General features: G+C 41.1%; 1 protein-coding gene across 1 annotated transcript; it reads left to right on the top strand.

Moving 5' to 3' along the window:
• The first annotated feature begins 206 nt into the window (after nucleotides 1-206).
• QRSL1 (glutaminyl-tRNA synthase (glutamine-hydrolyzing)-like 1) lies at nucleotides 207-14,250 on the top strand. Its single transcript, XM_014964634.1, has 11 exons — nucleotides 207-354; nucleotides 608-767; nucleotides 1,937-2,035; nucleotides 3,394-3,490; nucleotides 5,237-5,413; nucleotides 7,921-8,096; nucleotides 8,222-8,334; nucleotides 10,283-10,475; nucleotides 10,870-10,987; nucleotides 13,020-13,225; nucleotides 13,795-14,250. The coding sequence occupies exons 1-11, from the start codon at nucleotides 331-333 to the stop codon at nucleotides 14,004-14,006; spliced, it is 1,575 nt and encodes a 524-aa protein (XP_014820120.1). The 5' UTR covers nucleotides 207-330; the 3' UTR covers nucleotides 14,007-14,250.
• The last annotated feature ends 4,696 nt before the right edge of the window (nucleotides 14,251-18,946 follow it).

The following is an 18,946-nucleotide window of genomic DNA, read 5'->3' as shown; positions in this document are numbered from 1 at the left end:
CCCGCGACAGCATGGCCGGGGCAGCCGAGCCGAGCCGGGGCAACCGAGCCGGAGCAGGCCGCACACCCGGCGCCCCCGCGGGACCGGGCTGGGATGCGGCGCTCCCCTCAGCGCTGAGCCCCGGCCTGCCCGCTCTCTCGTCCCTCAGCCCCGGCCTGCCCGCTCCCTCGCCCCGCACGCACCCGCGGCCCAATGGGCGGCCGCCTTCTTGGCGGCCCCGCCAATGGTGCCGCTGGGGGTTGCGGCAAGATGGCGGCGCCCAGCCGGCGCGCCGGGAGAAGGGTCGCGGTGTGCCGGCGGGCGTGAGGCGGTGGGGAGCGGGGGGTCGCCATGCTACGCGCTTCCCTCCGAGAGGTGAGCGGTGCCAGCCCGTCCTGTGAGCCGCCGCGGCGCGGGGAGGGGGTGACGAGGAGCGGGGTGGGCTCGCAAGGTGACCGGCGGGGCGAGCGGGCCTGCCGCCGCGTCCCCCATCCCTGGGCACAGCGGGGCCTGGGGAAGGGGGGGTACCCGTCACGAAATGGCGGCGGGGATGGCGCTGTAGCCCCTGAACGCCCCGCAGCGGGCTGTGTCAGCCGGCTGCCCTGAGAGGGGGGTTTGGCCCTTTCAGGTGTCGGCGGCGCTGAGGGAAGGACATGTCACTCCCACGGAGCTCTGCCAGAGGTGCCTCGCCCTCCTCAAAAGCACCAGGTTTCTCAATGCCTACATCACCGTGGCGGAGGAAACCGCCCTGAAGCAGGCGGAGGAGTCGGAGAAAAGGTACAAAAGAGGTACGTTTTAGTCCTTAAAAAGCTTCTTGCGGAGGAGCTCAGTGTGTCAGATGAAGCGGCTTTTCAAAGGAGGTGTACGCGCTCCGCCTTGGACTGTGGGGGCTGAGGGCTGCGGTCGAGGCTTCAGTGGGTGGGTGCTGGTGGGTACACTCTTGGCACATTCGGTTCAAAAACCAAAGATCTGGACCAAACCAGGGAGGCACTGCAGGTTAGACAGGCTCTGTGCTTCCTCAGCAGCGCTGCTATGGGTTGCCCTCTCCTTCCTGTCTGCGTTGTTTTTAAATTGGTAGCCAACGGTCAGGAGGACAGTGGTCCTTTGGAGGCCTGTTGACTGAGGTGGACACACATCCGGAGCAGCCTGTCAGGCTTTAAATTAAGAAAGCAAGTGAAAGTAAAGCAACTCTGTTAATTGCAGTTATTTGTTGGTGAAGAGAACAGCATTAAACCCTGTTAACTGCAGCATTTAGAGGCTGAGCAACCGCTTTTTCCTTTCCTTTTCCGAGAAGGCCAAAAAGGGAAATTTTCGCCTAATATGGTACTTGTTTGGCTTCCTGGGTGATGCTTGCTGTCCTCTGACAGTTGAAGAAAATCGTCAGGCAGAGTGTTCTCTTCCTGTCGTAGGCACTGTCATTTTATTTATTTACTTATTTAGGCCTTTTTGGTTTTGTTGTTTGGTTTTTTTTTTTTCTTTCTGGAAGGTGGATTGATCACCTAGGGAAGATTTCCCTGCTTCAGTAATTTTTTTAGATCATAGCTACTGTGTACGTCAGGTGAACAGAATATACGTCTCCCAGCCTAGGGACAGAGTAGATCTAGTCAGCGCCTATGGCTCAAATAAGCATTGCGTAGTCATATTTGAAGGTGGTGAGCACTCCTTTGGGATAGCTAACCTATATGAAAGCAGCTGCCTGTCTTGCAGACTTAAACACATTTGCAGAGCTCGGCTCCATGGGGTCAGGTCTGGTCTGGGCAGAATGCTCGATGCTTGAGTTAGAATGGAAGATGGTTCTTGAAAATGTAACAGACAACCATCAAAGGCTAAGTGGATAGCATTCTTGCTTCCAAAAAACACCCAAAGGGATGTGTAAAATAAATTGTAATTGATAAGACTACACATATAGCACACTTTGCTTTAATCTCTGTTGTCTTTGCAATAATTTCTAATGCAGGTCAGCCGCTGGGTGTTTTAGACGGAATTCCTATTGCAGTAAAAGACAATTTTAATACAGCTGGCATTGAGACAACATGTGCATCAAACATGCTAAAAGGTACAGTAGAGCTTTTAAAGTAAAATCAGATCTCATTTCAGAAGTCTTGCCCTTCTCTTTAGAAGGTTTATGGAGTGGAGTGTTCCAGAAATCTTAATATTTTCAAAAAATGAGCAGAATTCATTTGAGAAAATATGTTTATCTAATTTCTTCTGCCAAGCTCATCTGGTATTACAGATGCATCTGTTTCCTTTATAAGCATATTTTCTCCTTTATGCATATAGTTATATGCTTTTAACAATGCAATGTTTATTATAGCCCAAATGCTAAAACAGCATTGGTTTATAGTTTGCATTTTGCTTCATGTTAATTTTGTGTCCACAGGAGAGCAATCAGTGCTGATTGCTGCTGTTCTGTCTAGCAAAATCCAAAGACAGTCATCTTTTTTTTTCTTGTTCTGCTGTTAATTGTTGACTTAAATATTTTTTTTCATATGGCTGTAGAAAGAGTAGACATTAACAATTATTTTCTCTATGTACCTGAAATACAGACACATTCTATAAGGCTTTCAAAAATATTTTAAATTTCTTAAACTCATTGTTTCTATTAACATACCATGGACAAAAACAAAAGTAGAAAACCTTTCTTATTATTCTGCACAAAGTAAACTGAGAAGTTTTGTGGAAAATGGCTCAAGTAAATTAGCAGAACCCTAATCCGATTATGGGTTTTTTTAATAGCAGATGAAACAAAATATGATATCTTACCTGAGATGCTTTTCCTTAAAGCCCATTCTCAGACCCATTGTGATTGATTGGAATGTCATGGCTGAGAGCAGGAGGAGTAACTGTGTCCTTGTTGTTCCCACTGAGGACAGGGGTGGAGAAACCCCTGTCAATATTCACAAAATGTGACTACCTGGGATTTCATGTCAGTGTCGTGGTTCTCATCCTAGTTTACATAAAGTCTAAGCGGTCAAGGGTGCACACAGGATAGCCAGGTAGTATTTCAGCTTGTGGTTAACCATATGCTTCTTTATGCCCTGGCAATGGGACATAACTCAAGATAGCTTAGCACTTCTCTGTAAAGAGCTGTGTCTCCTTTATTCTAATTTTAGACAGTTCCTGCAAATTGGCTGAATGCAGTAATTTACTACCCTTGTGGTAACTTGTTTATGTGAAGTCTTAACTCCACGCTCTGAAATGTATAATCCAGAATTATTTGGTTGTAAGCTGTGGAGAAAAAAGAAAGACATTGTAAACAAAACAGCATTTCGTTTACTTCTGCTAAATTTTGGAATTTCCTCATGTTATCCTGAAGCAAACCTGTGGCACTGTGAACTGGCAATTCTTATGCACAAATAATGACAACAGCTGTATCTCACCAATCACTCTCTTAATTGTTCTCATTGTTTTCAGGTTATATTTCTCCTTACAATGCTACAGTAGTTCAGAAATTACTGGATCAGGGAGCTGTGCTTTTAGGAAAAACAAACCTCGATGAATTTGCAATGGGGTGAGTGATGTTTATTATTTTTAATGTGTGATTGCACATTAAATAGAATACACACTATCTGCTCCAATCTACCTGTAATCCTTAACTCCTCTTTCTGTGAGGTTAGAAAATAATGAACACTTACCTGTGAAGTGTATACAGAGCTGCATGAATTTCTCACTGGGCGTTTATACTGTTGCGTAGATTATAAAAGTGCTGAGTTTTATGAATGTAGTGTTTGACTGTAGCTACGTTTGAGGGGGAGGAAGCAGTACAGCCTTAGCAGAAGGCCAAGGACAAGCAGACTTCTTCCAGATCCAGTAGTGTTAGTAGAATTGGTTACACCACCAGTTAACTGCTGCCTTTTTCTCCCTCCTTACTGGTGGGTTTTGCCCTTAGGTAATTATTATCGTGCCCCCAATGGCAGTCACTGCCTCTGCCAGTCAGCCAGCAGAGTAATTTGTACAAGTACTCCCCAATTTCCTGCAAATAGGCTAACCTAGAGCAGCACTTTAAATCGCCTAAACTAATGTTGGTGACTTTTTGACAGGAGCACATTGGAAAATGCTCTTGCAAATTGCTTGTCCAGCCAATCAGTGAGGGCAGCCAAGCTATAGCAGGGAACAGCATTGGGCTGTTATGGATGGGAGTCTCTGTCGCTGCAATGGGTGTGTCTGGAAAGGAATGCCTGGGACTTTAGTTACCCATGAGAAACAACAAGTGCTGTGTTTTGGTTTTGTTTTTATTTTACCTAAACCGAAGACAGAGGTTTGATTGGGAATTCACATGGATGGGATGGAAGGATTTTGACTGTGTTGTTGTGGATAAAGTAATTTCTGTGTCAAAGAGACACCCTTCGGAGGAAGAGAAGGGAAAAAGCATAGAAAAAACTGATTGTACGGTATTACAACTGGTCTAAGCTCATTAAAGCACAGGATACTCCTAAAAAGGCTTATCCCATGGCTGGCCTCTCATCTCTGGTGTGTGTGTGTGTGTTTGCATGGTCTCTTGTGCTAGCAGCAGCACGGCTGCACCATGAGCTGGGTCAGGGAGCTGGTCCAGCTCAGCAGTAATGATGTCTCAGTCTCTGCTGTGTGAACCGCCTGCTCTGTCTGATGATTTGGCTGATAACGTTGGCACCCTGGCCTCAGGGAGAACGTGGGGTGGAGGTGGTGAGGACGGAGGAAAGTACCCCCACCCTCCCTTCTGGTGGTAGCTCCCACTTAGAAGACCACAAGGTGACTAAAACCAGTTCCTGAGAAGCCAGTCTGGCACTCGGAAGCAGCGACCTGTGGCCTCAGGAGAGGGCTGCAGAGTGAGTAATAGTGTGATATTTACAGAAAAGCGCGGGGCTTTCCCCTTCCTCTCTAGCAGCACAGTTTTCCCCAAGACTCTGGTCATCTTTTGTCTTTTCCAAATGTGGGGTTAAGAAATCACAAGTCCTTTGTTTTGAAGCAGACATGCAGCTCTACTGTTACATAGCTTAAATCAGTTTTATGTTTTTGTGATTATGTTCTTTTCAGTGGCATTAGCAGAAGTTAGAAAGAGGTATGAGTTCTGTGTCAGAAAGAGATGAAGATCTGTGAACTTTACAATTCTGTGTAACGTTGTTGAAGTTGATTGCACAAGGCTTTATGTGTCCTATTGTATTGAAATTGAATTTGCTAGGATGAAGGATGTGGAATTGGATGAAGAAAAAGAACTTGGTGAATGCAGTGTGTCATCTGTCACTTCTGTCTGTGTGTTTGTCCTGTCTGACTATCTTAGATCTGGGAGTACGGATGGGGTATTCGGACCAGTCAGAAATCCCTGGAGCTATTCAAGACAGTACAAGGAAAAATCTGTCCCAAAATCCCTTTCTGAGGACGAAGAGTCTAACTGGGTAATAACGGGAGGGAGCTCAGGAGGCAGTGCGGCTGCTGTGTCATCTTTCACGTGTTTTGCGTAAGAGGCTTTTTAAAATTGTTTTTTATTAAATGTCTCAAAATATGTTGCAAGGTTTTAATTTTATAATTTTCTCATAATCTAGTTTGAAATGGAAGGATTATTTGCACTGACATGCAAGAATTTATTTCAACATCCCTAGTTTATTTGTGGTATATCATGAAGCGAGAATTAATCCACATAGGCAAATCTAGGCTTGTTCATTGTGAGTGTTCCTCAGCATACTGATAAGACCACTTTACACTTTGTGAAATAAAATTATAGTGGCAGTAAAGGAATGACAGTTTTATTGTTATTCCCACGTACTCTCTTAAAATTAACTTGGAGTTTGTGATGCATCCTCTTCCTCAGTAAGTGCGTTACGCGAATACATGCTGAAACCGAAATTCAGCAAATGGAGAGATCACTTACTTTGTAACAGTAGAGTAATCTTTCCTCCCCTCCTTTGTTTTTATAGCAGAGTAATGTAATAATACATGAAATTTTGGATCTGAAACCTTTTAAATCCCTGACTTAACAAAAGGATACACAGATACTTACAAACTTGTCTGGTTTAAAAAGTTAGAAGACAGTTTTAGTTTTTTTGTTGTGCTTTTTTTTTTATTTTAAAGGAATTTAAACCAGCCAAAATTCTTTTTTTTTTTTTTTTTTTTCTCGTTATTATTAACTGCATGTAATAGCAACACACTGTTTAACAAATCAGTTGTCTATATCTTCCCTATCCAACTATTAAAAAAAAAATCTGATCCTTAAAACTTTACACCTTTAATTTTAGGCAGTTTTTAGAGCTGCGTTGTGGAGCACATTTTATAGAAGATGATTTCAGTTGTGCTCTTAACTGGAAGGTGTTCAGTTTTTTTTTTTTGCTTTTTTTTTTTTTTTAAAGGAATTTAAACCAGCCAATTTTTTTTTTTTTTTTTTTTTTTTCCAGTTATTATTAACTGCATGTAATAGCAACACACTGTTTAACAAATCAGTTGTCTATATCTTCCCTATCCAACTATTAAAAAAAAAATCTGATCCTTAAAACTTTACACCTTTAATTTTAGGCAGTTTTTAGAGCTGCGTTGTGGAGCACATTTTATAGAAGATGATTTCAGTTGTGCTCTTAACTGGAAGGTGTTCAAGAATCCTCTTTAGTTACTATGTCCTCACTTACCCATAGGCTTTTTGGGTAATGTTGATTACAGATTTGTTTACAAAATACAATGTTTTTACATATAAAACTCAATTTATTTTATTATTTTTTAATGATTCCTCTCTCCATCTCTTTGCCCTTTGCAAGGATGTAGTCTACTCAATATTTTAATACTGTTGAAACTGAACTCAGGGTAGCTGTTCCCAAGGACTGCTGGTCCTTGTCTTGAGCCACAGTGGCCTGATCCTGATAGGGTTTGGCACCTTCTCTTATGTGCTGGACTCAGCACTTTCTCTGATCAGGGAGGTTTTTCATCCAGCTATTTCATTGCCTATAACCTATTGTATATGCACTCTATTATTTTCTTTCAAGCATCAGGAATGCTGCCAGTTTTTATCTTTTTCAATTTGAGATTTGGATGTACAGAAATGCTACAGAATTGAAGATTTTTTTTATATCAACACAAAAGCTTTGAAAAAATTCCACTTGAGCAAAGTCAATTGAATTGGTTCAACCATCTCAGAAACAGATTCCCATGGGGAAAGTCACATAACCACTTTCAATTAAAATCATACCTCTTTCCGAAGTTTAATTTATTTTTGGCAAAGATGTGGATGAAAGCTGTTCTATTTTTTTAAAATGGTACTTGAGTTAAAATTATTAAAAAAAAGAAGAGCAGGTTTCATTTCAATATGAATTTCCTATTCCAATACAATTTTTGAAATAAAAATTTCAGTTCAGAAAGAACAAACCCTCACCCGTGAAAGAACAAAAAAATCAACTTAAGAAAAAAAAAATACTGTGTTCTAAAAATGCACCTAAGCTACTGTAAACTTGGAGTTCTGATGCTATGTTTTGTAAGTTTAGAAGCAGAAAAAACATCCTAGACTTTGAAAAGTATCCCCTAATTATTAGGAGCAAAAGATGAACTGTGTTGCTATTTATTTGTATACTGGATAATGCTGCTTTATAGAGTATTGGTTACTGAATGAATAAGAAATCAAGTGTCTGAAATTCGTACGCTAAATCATATGAGACTCTGTAGGAGTCCACAGGGTTGGAACACACCAGCAGAGAAGGCAGAAGTAGATACTTAGGGTCATATTCAGATGGCCTGAATTCCGCCTGTCTGCCTCTGCTTTGTGGAAAGAACTGGGCTTTCCTGATGACTAATTCAGAGACCCTAAGGAAAATAAGAGTAAAAAGATGAAAAATAGCAGAGGGAGCACACTGAAATTAAGGCTGTGTGGTCATGGCTTCTAATCTGGAAGAATTCACGTGTTTTTAAATCCATGCATCTGAAAGCCGTTTTTATTATTTGGAAATGTTTTGAATTATTTTACTAATGATAATCCTTTTGAAACCATAGAGCCTTAGGGTCAGACACAGGAGGATCTACCAGAAACCCTGCTGCTCACTGTGGTGTAGTAGGTTTAAAGCCAACATATGGACTGATCTCTCGCCATGGTCTCATTCCTCTAGTGAATTCCATGGATGTGCCAGGAATCCTAACCAGATGTGTGGATGACGCAGCAGTTGTGTTAGGTATTACTACTTCATATGTCTTTGTATACAACATGTCTTTATTTACAACATTATCTCCAAACAAATTGAATTCTGGCTACTCAGGGTAGATTTTTCTGTTCTTCGTGTGTCATGTTGTATTTCAGGTTCACTTGCTGGACATGATCCTAAAGACTCTACCACAATTCAGGACAACTTTAAGCCGTTTGAACTACCCGATTTGCCTGATGTCAGCAAGCTCTCGATAGGAATTCCGAAGGTAATATTTAAATCCTGTCAACAGTTGTGGATAGGAACAGCAAATAGGACACCTAACAAAACAAATATTTGTGTCTTGCCCACTGCCTCCCAGTCTCTCATGATTTCAAACAGTGAAGACAGTATGAGCAGCTCCTGGTAAAGAGCAGTATGTGCTCCATTGCCTGTGCAGGCGATTTGGAGTGACCATATTCTGTTGCTGCATCTAAAACATTCTGTCATCGTTGTGGGAAACACTTTTGGGAAGTTCCAACGGAAATGGGGCACTTCAGTTCTTGATTCTCTCTGTTTCTTTATCAGTCTCATCTCTCTGACTCTTTCATCAGTCACTCGTGTAACCTCAAACAAGATGCTCTCAGTGCCTTCTCATACAATGACATTAGTTCTGGTTTGTGCAGTGCTTTGAAATACTTGTCTAAATGGCCCTGTGTTAATACAAAGCAGAATTTGAAAGGCAATTGAGTGGCACAAGGAGCTGTGACTCGCAGAGTTCTAGTAGGGATTGAAAGACAACTGTAACCTGGCTTCTGATGCGTGCAATTCAATTGTGTTTGTAACTGTAAGGATACTTGTAATTTAGGTGCAACCTTTGGGACTTCAGCCAATTTTTAATTGCCTATTATAATTTCGTGAAGGCTCTGCCTTCAGAGAGACAATGTGAATAACATTTATTACTTTGATTTCAGTATTTAACCCTGTGCTAGAATAGGTATACCAAAAGATTTAATTTGCTAAACAGAGATGTCCACTGACCAGTTACTCAGGATCTGTGAAGTGCAAAAAATGTATGCCTTAGAAAATGGATTAGCTGCATACTGGTTAGATTTTGATAAATCTAAAATAGTGACATTGGTTAATTATTCATATCCTTTGGACAGTTGTTTTCTGCTGCTGCAGATCCTCCTAAACAGATACATGCATATACAAAACATGAGTCATAGCTGCTCAGAAACCAGACAGTATTATGAACCTGATGCTGTGGGCTAGAACTAAAGCAAGTATCTTGACAGGCTGAGAGAGTTGGGGTTGTTCAGCCTGGAGAAGAGAAGGCTCTGGGAAGACCTTATAGCAGCCTTTCATTATCTGAAGGGAGGTACAGGAGAGATGGGGAGGGACTCTTTGTCAGGGAGTGTAGTGACAGAACAAGGGGTAATAGTTTTACACTGGAAGAGGGGAGATTTAGACTAGATACTAGAAAGAAATTCTTTACTGTGAGGGTGGTGAGGCACTGGAACAGGTTGCCCAGGGAAGGTGTGGCTGCCCCATCCCTGGAGGTGTTCAAGGCCAGGCTGGATGGGGCTTTGAGCAACCTGGTCTGGTGGGAGGTGTCCCTGCCCAGGGCAGGGGGATTGGAACTGGATGATCTTCAAGGTCCCTTCCAACCCAAACCATTCTATGATTCTACCTTCAAAAATAGAGAATTTTAATAGAATATCTTTTAACTTAGCTCTTAACAGGTAAGTTTCTAAGTCTTCTCCCAGCCCCAGGATTGTAGTTCTTCTTTGGTGGGTTGTTTTGTGTGTTTCATGGGAGTTGCCACTGATATGCTGTGGCCATAATTTCTTTTTACCTTTCCTATTCACAGTAGTCCTAGTATTAGGATTTAAACCTCAAGAGTTTCTACCCACGAATTGCAGAATAGTGCAGTATAGTCTCCATGAGTAGACGAATAAGTGGACAACTGGGCAGCTTCTTCTTCAGAAGAAACTGTTGAAATTCCGTGATACGTGGGTTAATCCTACTGAGATGAACGTAATGTTTTTAAGAAGACCGAACACTGCTTGATTGTATAATATTTAATAGATGCAAGAAGCTTTAATAAGTACTCTAAATCATATAGTGGTGAGGTAGTAGTTTCAGTGTATTTTTAGCAAGGAGTATTTGCATTTTGCTTCCCATTAGAAGTAAACCAGTATGTAAAATCACCCCACTTCTTGTTTTTCTCTAAGGAATATCATGCACCAGGACTTTCTAGTGAAATTCTGGCTCTCTGGTCAAAGGCTGCTGACCTCTTTAAGAATGCAGGTGCTAAAGTAACTGAAGTGAGCCTACCACACACTCAGTACTCAATTGTCTGCTATCACGTGCTGTGCACAGCAGAAGTGGCATCAAACATGGCCAGGTTTGATGGACTGGAATACGGTAAGGCCTTCGAAAAAACTTTTCTCTCAGACAATAGAAATGTTGCTGGATGCCATGAAAAATTATTAATCTTAAGAGATGTGCTTTTCATGGTTGAATGTTCCGTGTTGTTTCTCTAAGATGGAATAGTAAAAAACCTGTCCAAATAAAAATGAGTAAATAAATACATATTTTAATATGTTTCACTTCTAGACATCTAAGCGTCTGGGCTTAAAACCTGTTTAATATTTCTGTAATAAAACAGGAGTATGTTTTGTTGTTTTTCCAGAATAGTACCATGTCGGATTGCAGCCAACAGTGGCCTGTTGTTTTACTATGTATAATATCACCTCATGTTGTTAAATGTTAAGGGTTACAAAAAGTATTAATTTCCAAATTGCTTTTTTCTTTTCAGGACACCGTTCTGACATGAACAAGTCCACGGAAAGTATGTATGCTGCAACACGACGAGAAGGCTTTAATGATGTTGTAAGAGGAAGAATTCTATCAGGAAACTATTTCTTATTGAAACAGTAAGGAGAACATCTTGAAGCTCGAATTTGCCAACTTAACAATTTTTTAGGCAAATGGTGATTAATTGTTCATCATGACATGAAAAAAAGGATTGTCCTGATACTAGTAGCTACTTATATTATTATTATTGCTTTAGCTATATGTAATACCTAGTGAACTGTTAATAGAGAAAGATAATGTTTTCCCTTAGTCTTTTCCCCAGAGTATTACTGATACCCATTAGTTAAATTAAACAAAAGTGTATCAGATGGTATCACATTAAAACCATACTGAAGCCGTTACTGTCATAGCCTTAAAAGTTCTGTAGCAGTTAATCTCATTAAAACTGCTGGTACATTCTACTGAGGTTGTTCTAGAGAAAGCCAGAAGATACAGCGATTAAATTAACTATAGGTCTTCACCTTAGTATACAGAGAGAGGAGGGCATTGGCAAAGGTAAGGCTGATGTCTTTACAGAAGACAGGTTTTTATCCAGCTCATGTAGCTGGTGCATGGATCAGATCAATTTGACTTTTTTTTTTTTTTTTTTTTTTTTTTTATTTTTTTCTCTTTTTTTTTTTTTTTTTTTTTTTTTTTTTTTTTTTTTAGTTTTCACTCCTTATCCAAGAATCTGAATTTATGTTAGTAAAACTCCCGTCTTTCTCTGCCTTAATTTGTTCAGATACCAACAGAAACATTAGTCATGTAATCAGTCTCAAGGCAAGCGCACTACACAAAGAGCTCTGTCAGCAAGAGTGTTCATCAGATGTGACTTCTAGTTGCTGTCAGAGACAGGAATGTTGTCCCTCAGTATGCAACAACCAGCCTTTATGGAATGCCGATATTCCTGCCAAGTGTGCTCCTTCTGGTTACAACTCTCCAGATCGGCTTTCCTAAGGCTGCTTTAAAATTCATGTAGTTCATTCTTCTGTGAAGGAATAGACAATTGGCTTCCATCAAGATTGAACAGGAGAGTCCTGTTCCTGTCCACAGTAAATTACTTTTCAAGAACAGAACCCAGGGTTCAGAAAGCATTGTTAGAATAAATAGTAGAGAAGAAACATCTGTGTCTCCTGCAAATACTGCATTTTACACATTAGTTTTACCTTGGTTTTGAAATCTGTAAAATAACTAGGTGGTTGTTCAGGAAGCAATGGAAGTCTGTCAATGTTGTATCAGAATTAACTGAGAGTATGTGTTTAATTTAACAATAGTTCTTCATTTGAATCTCCTGCCTATTATTGATTATAGTGATTTTCAGTGCAGTTTTTCAGAAACATAAATCTTCAAGATAACTCTTATAAAAAGTGCCTTATGGGCAGTTTCCGTTGTGGTATCTACAGAAACTCTGACATGTTGCAGTTGTTAATACTCTCCCCTTTTTTTTTTTTCTTTTTTTTTTTTTTTATTCTTTAGAATAGCTGTGGTTTTAGGTGGCAATTGCTTTTGAAACTGAACTTCTCTGAATTTAAGGATTCCACGTTTACCAGTTCTGCATATGAAGTTAAAAGGAACAATAGACATAAAACTGACTAATTTGTTTCTGCTTCAAAACTGTGTAGAGACAGTTTAGAAATCCGTAGACCACATGGAATCCTCCACAGATGATGGGGATTTTTCAGGTGCTTTAAGTATCTTACTGGACTGAATCCTAAATGATTAATGCCTATTTTCTGAGGCTGCTTAGTCCTGTATTGTTCCTAGGCCTTGCTGTGCTGCCCTGCGGTGAAATTCAATACACGGTTTAGTTTCAGAAAGGTCATAAAAGCATTGTTTTGATTTTTAGATAGTTATTGTAAACTAGGGGTTTGTTTTCCCTTCACCTTTCTTCAGCAGTATGTCCTCCTCTCTTCCTTCTCTAACAGCTTCATTGCTAGGAAAGCATAAACACCTTGTTTGATGACTACATTTCTGGCATATCAAAAACTCAAGTACCAGTGTTAGTCTTTTAACAGAAGGAATACCGGCCTTGTGTTTTTTACAGTAAATAAGAAATTAAGTTCTGTATTTTTGGAATTAGTTTCAGACCCTCATGTCCATATTTCTTTCTAGGAACTATGAAAATTACTTTATCAAGGCACAGAAGGTCAGGCGTCTCATTGCGAATGACTTTTTGAAGGTTTTTGGGAGTGGTGTTGATATTTTACTCACTCCTACCACTCTGAGCGATGCAGTACCATATATGGAATTCATCAAAGAAGACAACAGAACCCGCAGCGCACAAGATGACATCCTGACCCAGGCTGCAAACATGGCTGGTGAGTCAGGACAGGAATTCAACTACATTTTACCCTCCCTAGTCACTTATTATATCTATTCCCTTCAGCTATTTAAGCCTCTTCTACAGAATCGGACCATTTCACCTCTGTGCTGTAATTCTTAACAGTAATAACCTGGCCATAAGGATAGCTTATTTATGAAATGCTACGAAATCTAAGACTAGATTTTAAAATGAGGCAGCTGGGAGCTGGATAGGGGCTGCAGATAAGTTCCAGAGACCAAAATCTCTTTCTTAGGAGAGTTGATTCTTTTTTCAGAGGATGCTGACTCCTTAAATCACTCTAATTCATTTATTGTGATCACCTGGCAGTATCCTTATTTCATTGACTGAAATTATTTTAACTAGTCTTTCTCCTCTTGTGAGGAAACTGGATGTGAGGAACCTACAGAATCATTGCCAACCCCTCCTGGACCAATCAGACTGGGACCTAACATGTCTCCATAGAATAATTCTAAACCTAGAATTATTACAAGAAATACTCCAACTGGATTTGTTTAGTAGTAAGTGTTTGCATATGTTTTTTTTTTTTTTTTTTTTTTCTTTCAGGACTGCCAGCCATAAATGTTCCTGCAGCTCTTTCAGAGAGGGGCTTGCCAATTGGGCTGCAGTTCATTGGACGTTCATTCCAGGAGAAGCAGCTTCTCACTGTAGCCAAATGGTTTGAAAAACAAGTAAAATTCCCAATGATCCAGCTAGAAGAGGTGAAGAGGCACAGCCACGATGTCTTTCAGCATCAGAAATCTGCTTCTTTTTCATAACATGGGACTTGCTGTTCAGCTAAAGCAAGAGTGCTGCGGAGATGGTCTAAAAATGTATTTCTGCAGTTAATTCTCTTCTGCAGAAATAATAATCTGTTTTAAGAAGACTGTATATGGTAATGCAGGATGGAATCATCACAACTTGTTACTATGTAATTAAGGCAAAGTGAATCATTAAGTAAATATCTCTCTTATTAAGAACCATTTCTAACTGATATTAAAAACACCAAGTTGAAATTATGTATCTTATGTCTGTGGATCTGCTTTTTTCCATCCCCAGAGGGTGTGTAAGGTACCTGACCCATTAAAGAACTAACCTGAACTTTCCTGTGAAAATTACATTGTTGCCGAAGGGTTGGTTTCCTTCTGGAGCATAGACTTTTGTAATGGAACAATTAGACAAGCTCTAATGGAATGAAGGTATCAAGGATCCATGCACCAACAGGTAAATACAAAAGGAAACCAGAGAGTAACACAGATAGCTCATTTACAAAAAACAAAACAACATTCAACACAATAGTAATTTGAAACTAATTTCCAAACCATAATGTTGGGTAGACTGGAGGACCTACTAAACAACTAATCACCTGTTGTGAATCTTGTTGTTCCCATTTTTTGAAAGTTGAAAAAAATATGAGGGATAAGCTGGTAAGTTTGGTTTTACATCGTTATCTGCTTTTAGTCGTAGTTTACAGCTTGCACAGATGTGAAAAGCGTAGGGCGGGGAAAATGACTGAGATTTAGTCCAATATGATAACATACAGAATCTTCCTGAATTACATCTTGTCTTAGACCATACTGTAACCTATATAAAAAAATCACCTTATTTCTAAAAATTGCAAACGAACTGGTGAATTTCCCACACCCCAAAGTGAGCTATTCCAGTACCTTTCCCAGATAATTAAAATGGTCCATGATTAAAAACCCCACTTGATTAGAATTTTAAAAGTAGAATTACAATGTTAATTTAAATATCAAAAAAGCAAGGTATACTTTGTTTCTAGCAGAACTCTATCTGGCTTCTTTCCATAGGACAGTCTTCTGGAAAGTTGCTTTTTCTGTTAGTGGGCAATGATGAAGTGGGGGTCCTAATGGACTATTTTCACTGTTGTCTTGTTCAGTAATTAAGATATGCTCTAATTATGCTGTCCCTATGCACATCTTGCCTTACAGCAGCTTGCTGACCAGAGCTCTTGGGTTATCTGTTATCCCAGTTGGAATACCTGGCCATACACTTGGAATACCTGCTCTGATTCACAGTCATGTCCCAAACCCAGACCTGCAACTGGCTGTTTCTAAAAGTAAGGGTCAGTGTCCTTTGTCCAGAGCGTGAGATAAAGTGCTGCCTGTGGAGAGCATTCCCAGAGGGACATGAGGAGCCTTGGAGTGTTGCTCACAAGAGAGAACAAGCAGAGAATTGTGCTCTCCCTTAGAAATTAATTCTGGACTGACTTCTGGTTGCGAGGAAAGCACCTGCTTATGCTTGGCAATCTTTCTCTTTAAACTTCCACTGATGTTCAGAACAATCTAATGGCAAAGCTGGATCAAGGCAAAGATCCCCATCCCACATTAGCCAACAGCTAGAGGAGGGGCAAGTGAAGGAGAACTGTTCTCATACCTGCACTACTTCTGGTGGTTTTTAAAGCAGGGCTCTGATTCTGGTCTCCAGCATCCTCTAAACGAGCATGTGGATGATCAGAGCAGTTGGCTGTTCTGACACGGGTCCTTAGGAGTTTCTTCTGTTGGTGGATTTCTGAGCAAAGAATAACTATACAGTGAAATACACAGTAGGGGAAGTGCAAACCAGACACGTGGACATCCATTCTCCAGCTCTGAAAGTTCATAACTTTGTTAGTGTTTGAGACCCAACATTGAATTAAAGGTTGTAAAGCCCTGAAAGCAAAGATCCTGGGTAGGTACTTAAATTTCTGGGCTATTAGATTCAAGGCAGGCCCAACAAGGCTCCCACCTTGCTCCCACTCCCAGCTGTTTCGCATTTTGGGGGACCATTTACCTGATGCTCTTTCTGCTCTCCCCTATCTAATGCTGGAATTTCACCAAGCCAGAGGTGAGAGTTTGGAAAGCAGCATGGTCGGGCAGCTTCAGGATGTACGCAAGAGTTCCTCAGGTTTTGTAAGAGGACATCTAAGTGACTTTTGCTGTCTTCATATTAGAAAATCATCTTGAAGTAGTTAACTTTAGGCCCCTCAGCAGTTCCTGAAGTAGCTTAACACCCTGGCTTTCCTGTGGGTATCATGGTTGTGAGGGGAACCTCTGAGCAGAGCCTTGTGTGGCTGCTACCAGTGTCAAATCATGGCTACAGAGATACAAACAGTGAAGTTTCTAGGAGAGAAAATTAGACTCTCAAACCCCCTTGTTACAGAAGTAGAGGAATTCCAGGGACAAGGAAGGTCTGGGGGTAAAAAAAAAAAAAAGGAAAAAACCCACCCTGCATAGAGAAACATTTTGTACAGCTCCCTTGAAAAACAATTCGCTGAAATGACAGAGTTGAAAGTTTTATGGCACCGCAGCTTGGCCACAGCAGGGGGTAGGTGTAACCTTAGCACGCAGGGAGCCCAGAGAATTCCTGTGTTTCCTGAAGGAAACAAAAGCTAGAGCTTTAGCAAATGAGCAATCTGCTTAAAAGTTTGGGGTTGCAAAATTTTTTTCTTCAGGTAATGAGGTAAGGATATTGCTTTTGCTGTCAGATGTTTTTAAATGCAGCTGCCATCTGATCTTGCAGTTTAAGCAGTTTCCGTGTATCTTGGTTTTTTTCCCCTCACCCTCCTTAACAGACTTGGAGTAAGGAGGAATTCAAAGCAAAATTTAACTGAGTGCTGCTGCTTCTTTATTTCTGCATTTCTCAGTTTTCAGGTGTTGGGCCAGTCTCAGTGGCCAGTCTGGCCCAAACCATGGCAAATAGTTACTGCGATTTCATTGTAGGTTCCCCTTAGGTGATGCTGGTCACTTCTCCATTGCTTTTATGATTCACCTAATAGCTGATCTGTCTGGAAAGCTGCAATGGGGAATGGGCTTTGTAGCCTACCTGGGGTGTCCCAGGGCCCCCCCTTCAGCTCTGACCCCCAGAATACTGAGAGCAATCCCACTGGACTCGCAGACAGGAGGTGGGCAACTGAGAAAGAATTTCAGACAGGCTGTGCACGCCTCTTCATCCTAAGAGCCTGCTTGGGTTACAGAACAGTCATACTTCATGTTAAACTGGTGCCCACAGTGCCACTAGAGAGGGCAGGGAAAAAAGATGAGCAAAAAAAAGTTTCTCTAAGTTTCTATTTTTTCAGTAAGTGTCTAAAATAAAAAGGAAGGTATCCAATTACGGGAATGTTAGAAAGAGGCAGGAAATGAAAAACACTCACAAACACCTTAATTAGCTTACTGCACCTTTGCTCGACTAATGTCCAGACTCAATTAAGAGATTCCAACCTAACAATTTTTTTTGTAAACAGAAGAAAGTTTTTTTCCCAGCCAGCATGGGCATCCTCCCACGCTTGCTGTTAAACAGCAACAAAAGGTGTTTTTTAGTTCAGTGGTGTGGGGCGTTCAGAGAAAGCAGTGGGCACCCAGCCAGATGGCAGTTTTATAGCTGATAAAAAGTCCAATACCCTGTACATTAAGGGTGTAAGTGTTGTCGAGAGTCGCAAGCAAATGCTGTGGCACAACATAGAATCACAGAATGATTTGGCTTGGAAAGGACCTTAAGGATCATCTAGTTCCAACCCCCCTGCCATGGACAGGGACACCTCCCACCAGACCAGGTTGCTCAAACCCCATCCAACCTGGCCTTGAACACTTCCAGGGATGGGGCTTCTACAACTTCCCTGGGCAACCTGTTCCAGTGTCTCACCACCCTCACAGTAGAGAGTTCCTTCCTAGTATCTAATCTAAATCTCCTCTCTTTCAATTTAAAACTATTACCCCTTCTCCTATTGCTACATTCCCTCACAGAGAGTCCCTCCCCATCTCTCCTGTAGGCCCCCTTCAGCTACTGGAAGGCCATTATAAGGTCTCCCCAGAGCCTTCTCCAGAATGCATGTGATGAAGTGGATTTCAAAGTGCTGGAAACTGACATTTGTTTGACTAGAAGGACTGCTCCTGTTTGTCACTGTGACCTGGGATGGCTGCTGAGCTCCCACTGCCATTTGCCAACGCTAATCCCAACGGGCAGACAAGCTCCTGCACCACAGTGTATGGAGAAAAAAGCACCAGGCACATTATGCCACCCAAGAGAGGAGCAGTTCAGCTTGGGAAGAGAGACAGAGAAGAACAGAAGGGTTGTCTAGGCAGGCTGTGAAACACACAGAAGAGGGAAAGGATTGTCATAGAAACTGGTAATGCATCAGAGAAGCCAGAGACTTAGGAGAGGAAAACTGAAGAGAGAAAGGACACAGGGATGAAGAAGCAGAAGTGTTCTGGTGAAGGAGGGGCCCCAACTTCATGTTCCCAAGTTGAAACCTTTGAAGGTGGATACATTTGTGAATGCTGCCTCTCTGAATTAGAGAGTCTGCTTGATTTAGTCCAAGACCAGAGTATTTAAGACTTGCAATTGCGAGCTTTTAGTCCCAAAATGAGTGCTATTCAGGCATACGTAATGCCTGGCATAGTACACGCTTAACAGAATTCAGAATTAAAACATGTTGATAACAATATACTTCAGGAAGCCGAGGACCACAATGCAAAAGAGACCTCATGGGCTCGATTTCTCTTTATAGGTAACTATTTCATACAGTCATCTCCATAAATTTATTAAAATCTATCTGAAGAACATTTTGGTTTCTTTCTCCTATTAGTATTCCAGAACCTTTTGTTAGGAACTTTGATCCCAGCCAAGCCACACACACCTATTTGCTCAAGGCAATATTGTTCTTTTGTTTAAATATGCCTTCTCACTCCTTGCATTTAATTCACTCTTGTATTTATAGAGC

This window comes from Calidris pugnax, unplaced genomic scaffold, assembly GCF_001431845.1.
Source record: "Calidris pugnax isolate Ruff unplaced genomic scaffold, ASM143184v1 scaffold219, whole genome shotgun sequence".
Classification (NCBI taxonomy): domain Eukaryota; kingdom Metazoa; phylum Chordata; class Aves; order Charadriiformes; family Scolopacidae; genus Calidris; species Calidris pugnax.
The sequence above is the reverse complement of the archived record's forward strand: the minus strand, read 5'-3'. Positions and strand labels throughout refer to the sequence as shown.

What these genes read in the sequence shown, in the direction of transcription:
- QRSL1 (XM_014964634.1), top strand. Translation starts at nt 331, where the DNA reads ATGCTACGCGCTTCCCTCCGAGAG. An exon ending in TACGCGCTTCCCTCCGAGAG is followed by an intron (nt 355 to 607) that starts GTGAGCGGTGCC and finishes TGGCCCTTTCAG; the next exon opens with GTGTCGGCGGCGCTGAGGGA. An exon ending in TGACGCAGCAGTTGTGTTAG is followed by an intron (nt 8,097 to 8,221) that starts GTATTACTACTT and finishes GTTGTATTTCAG; the next exon opens with GTTCACTTGCTGGACATGAT.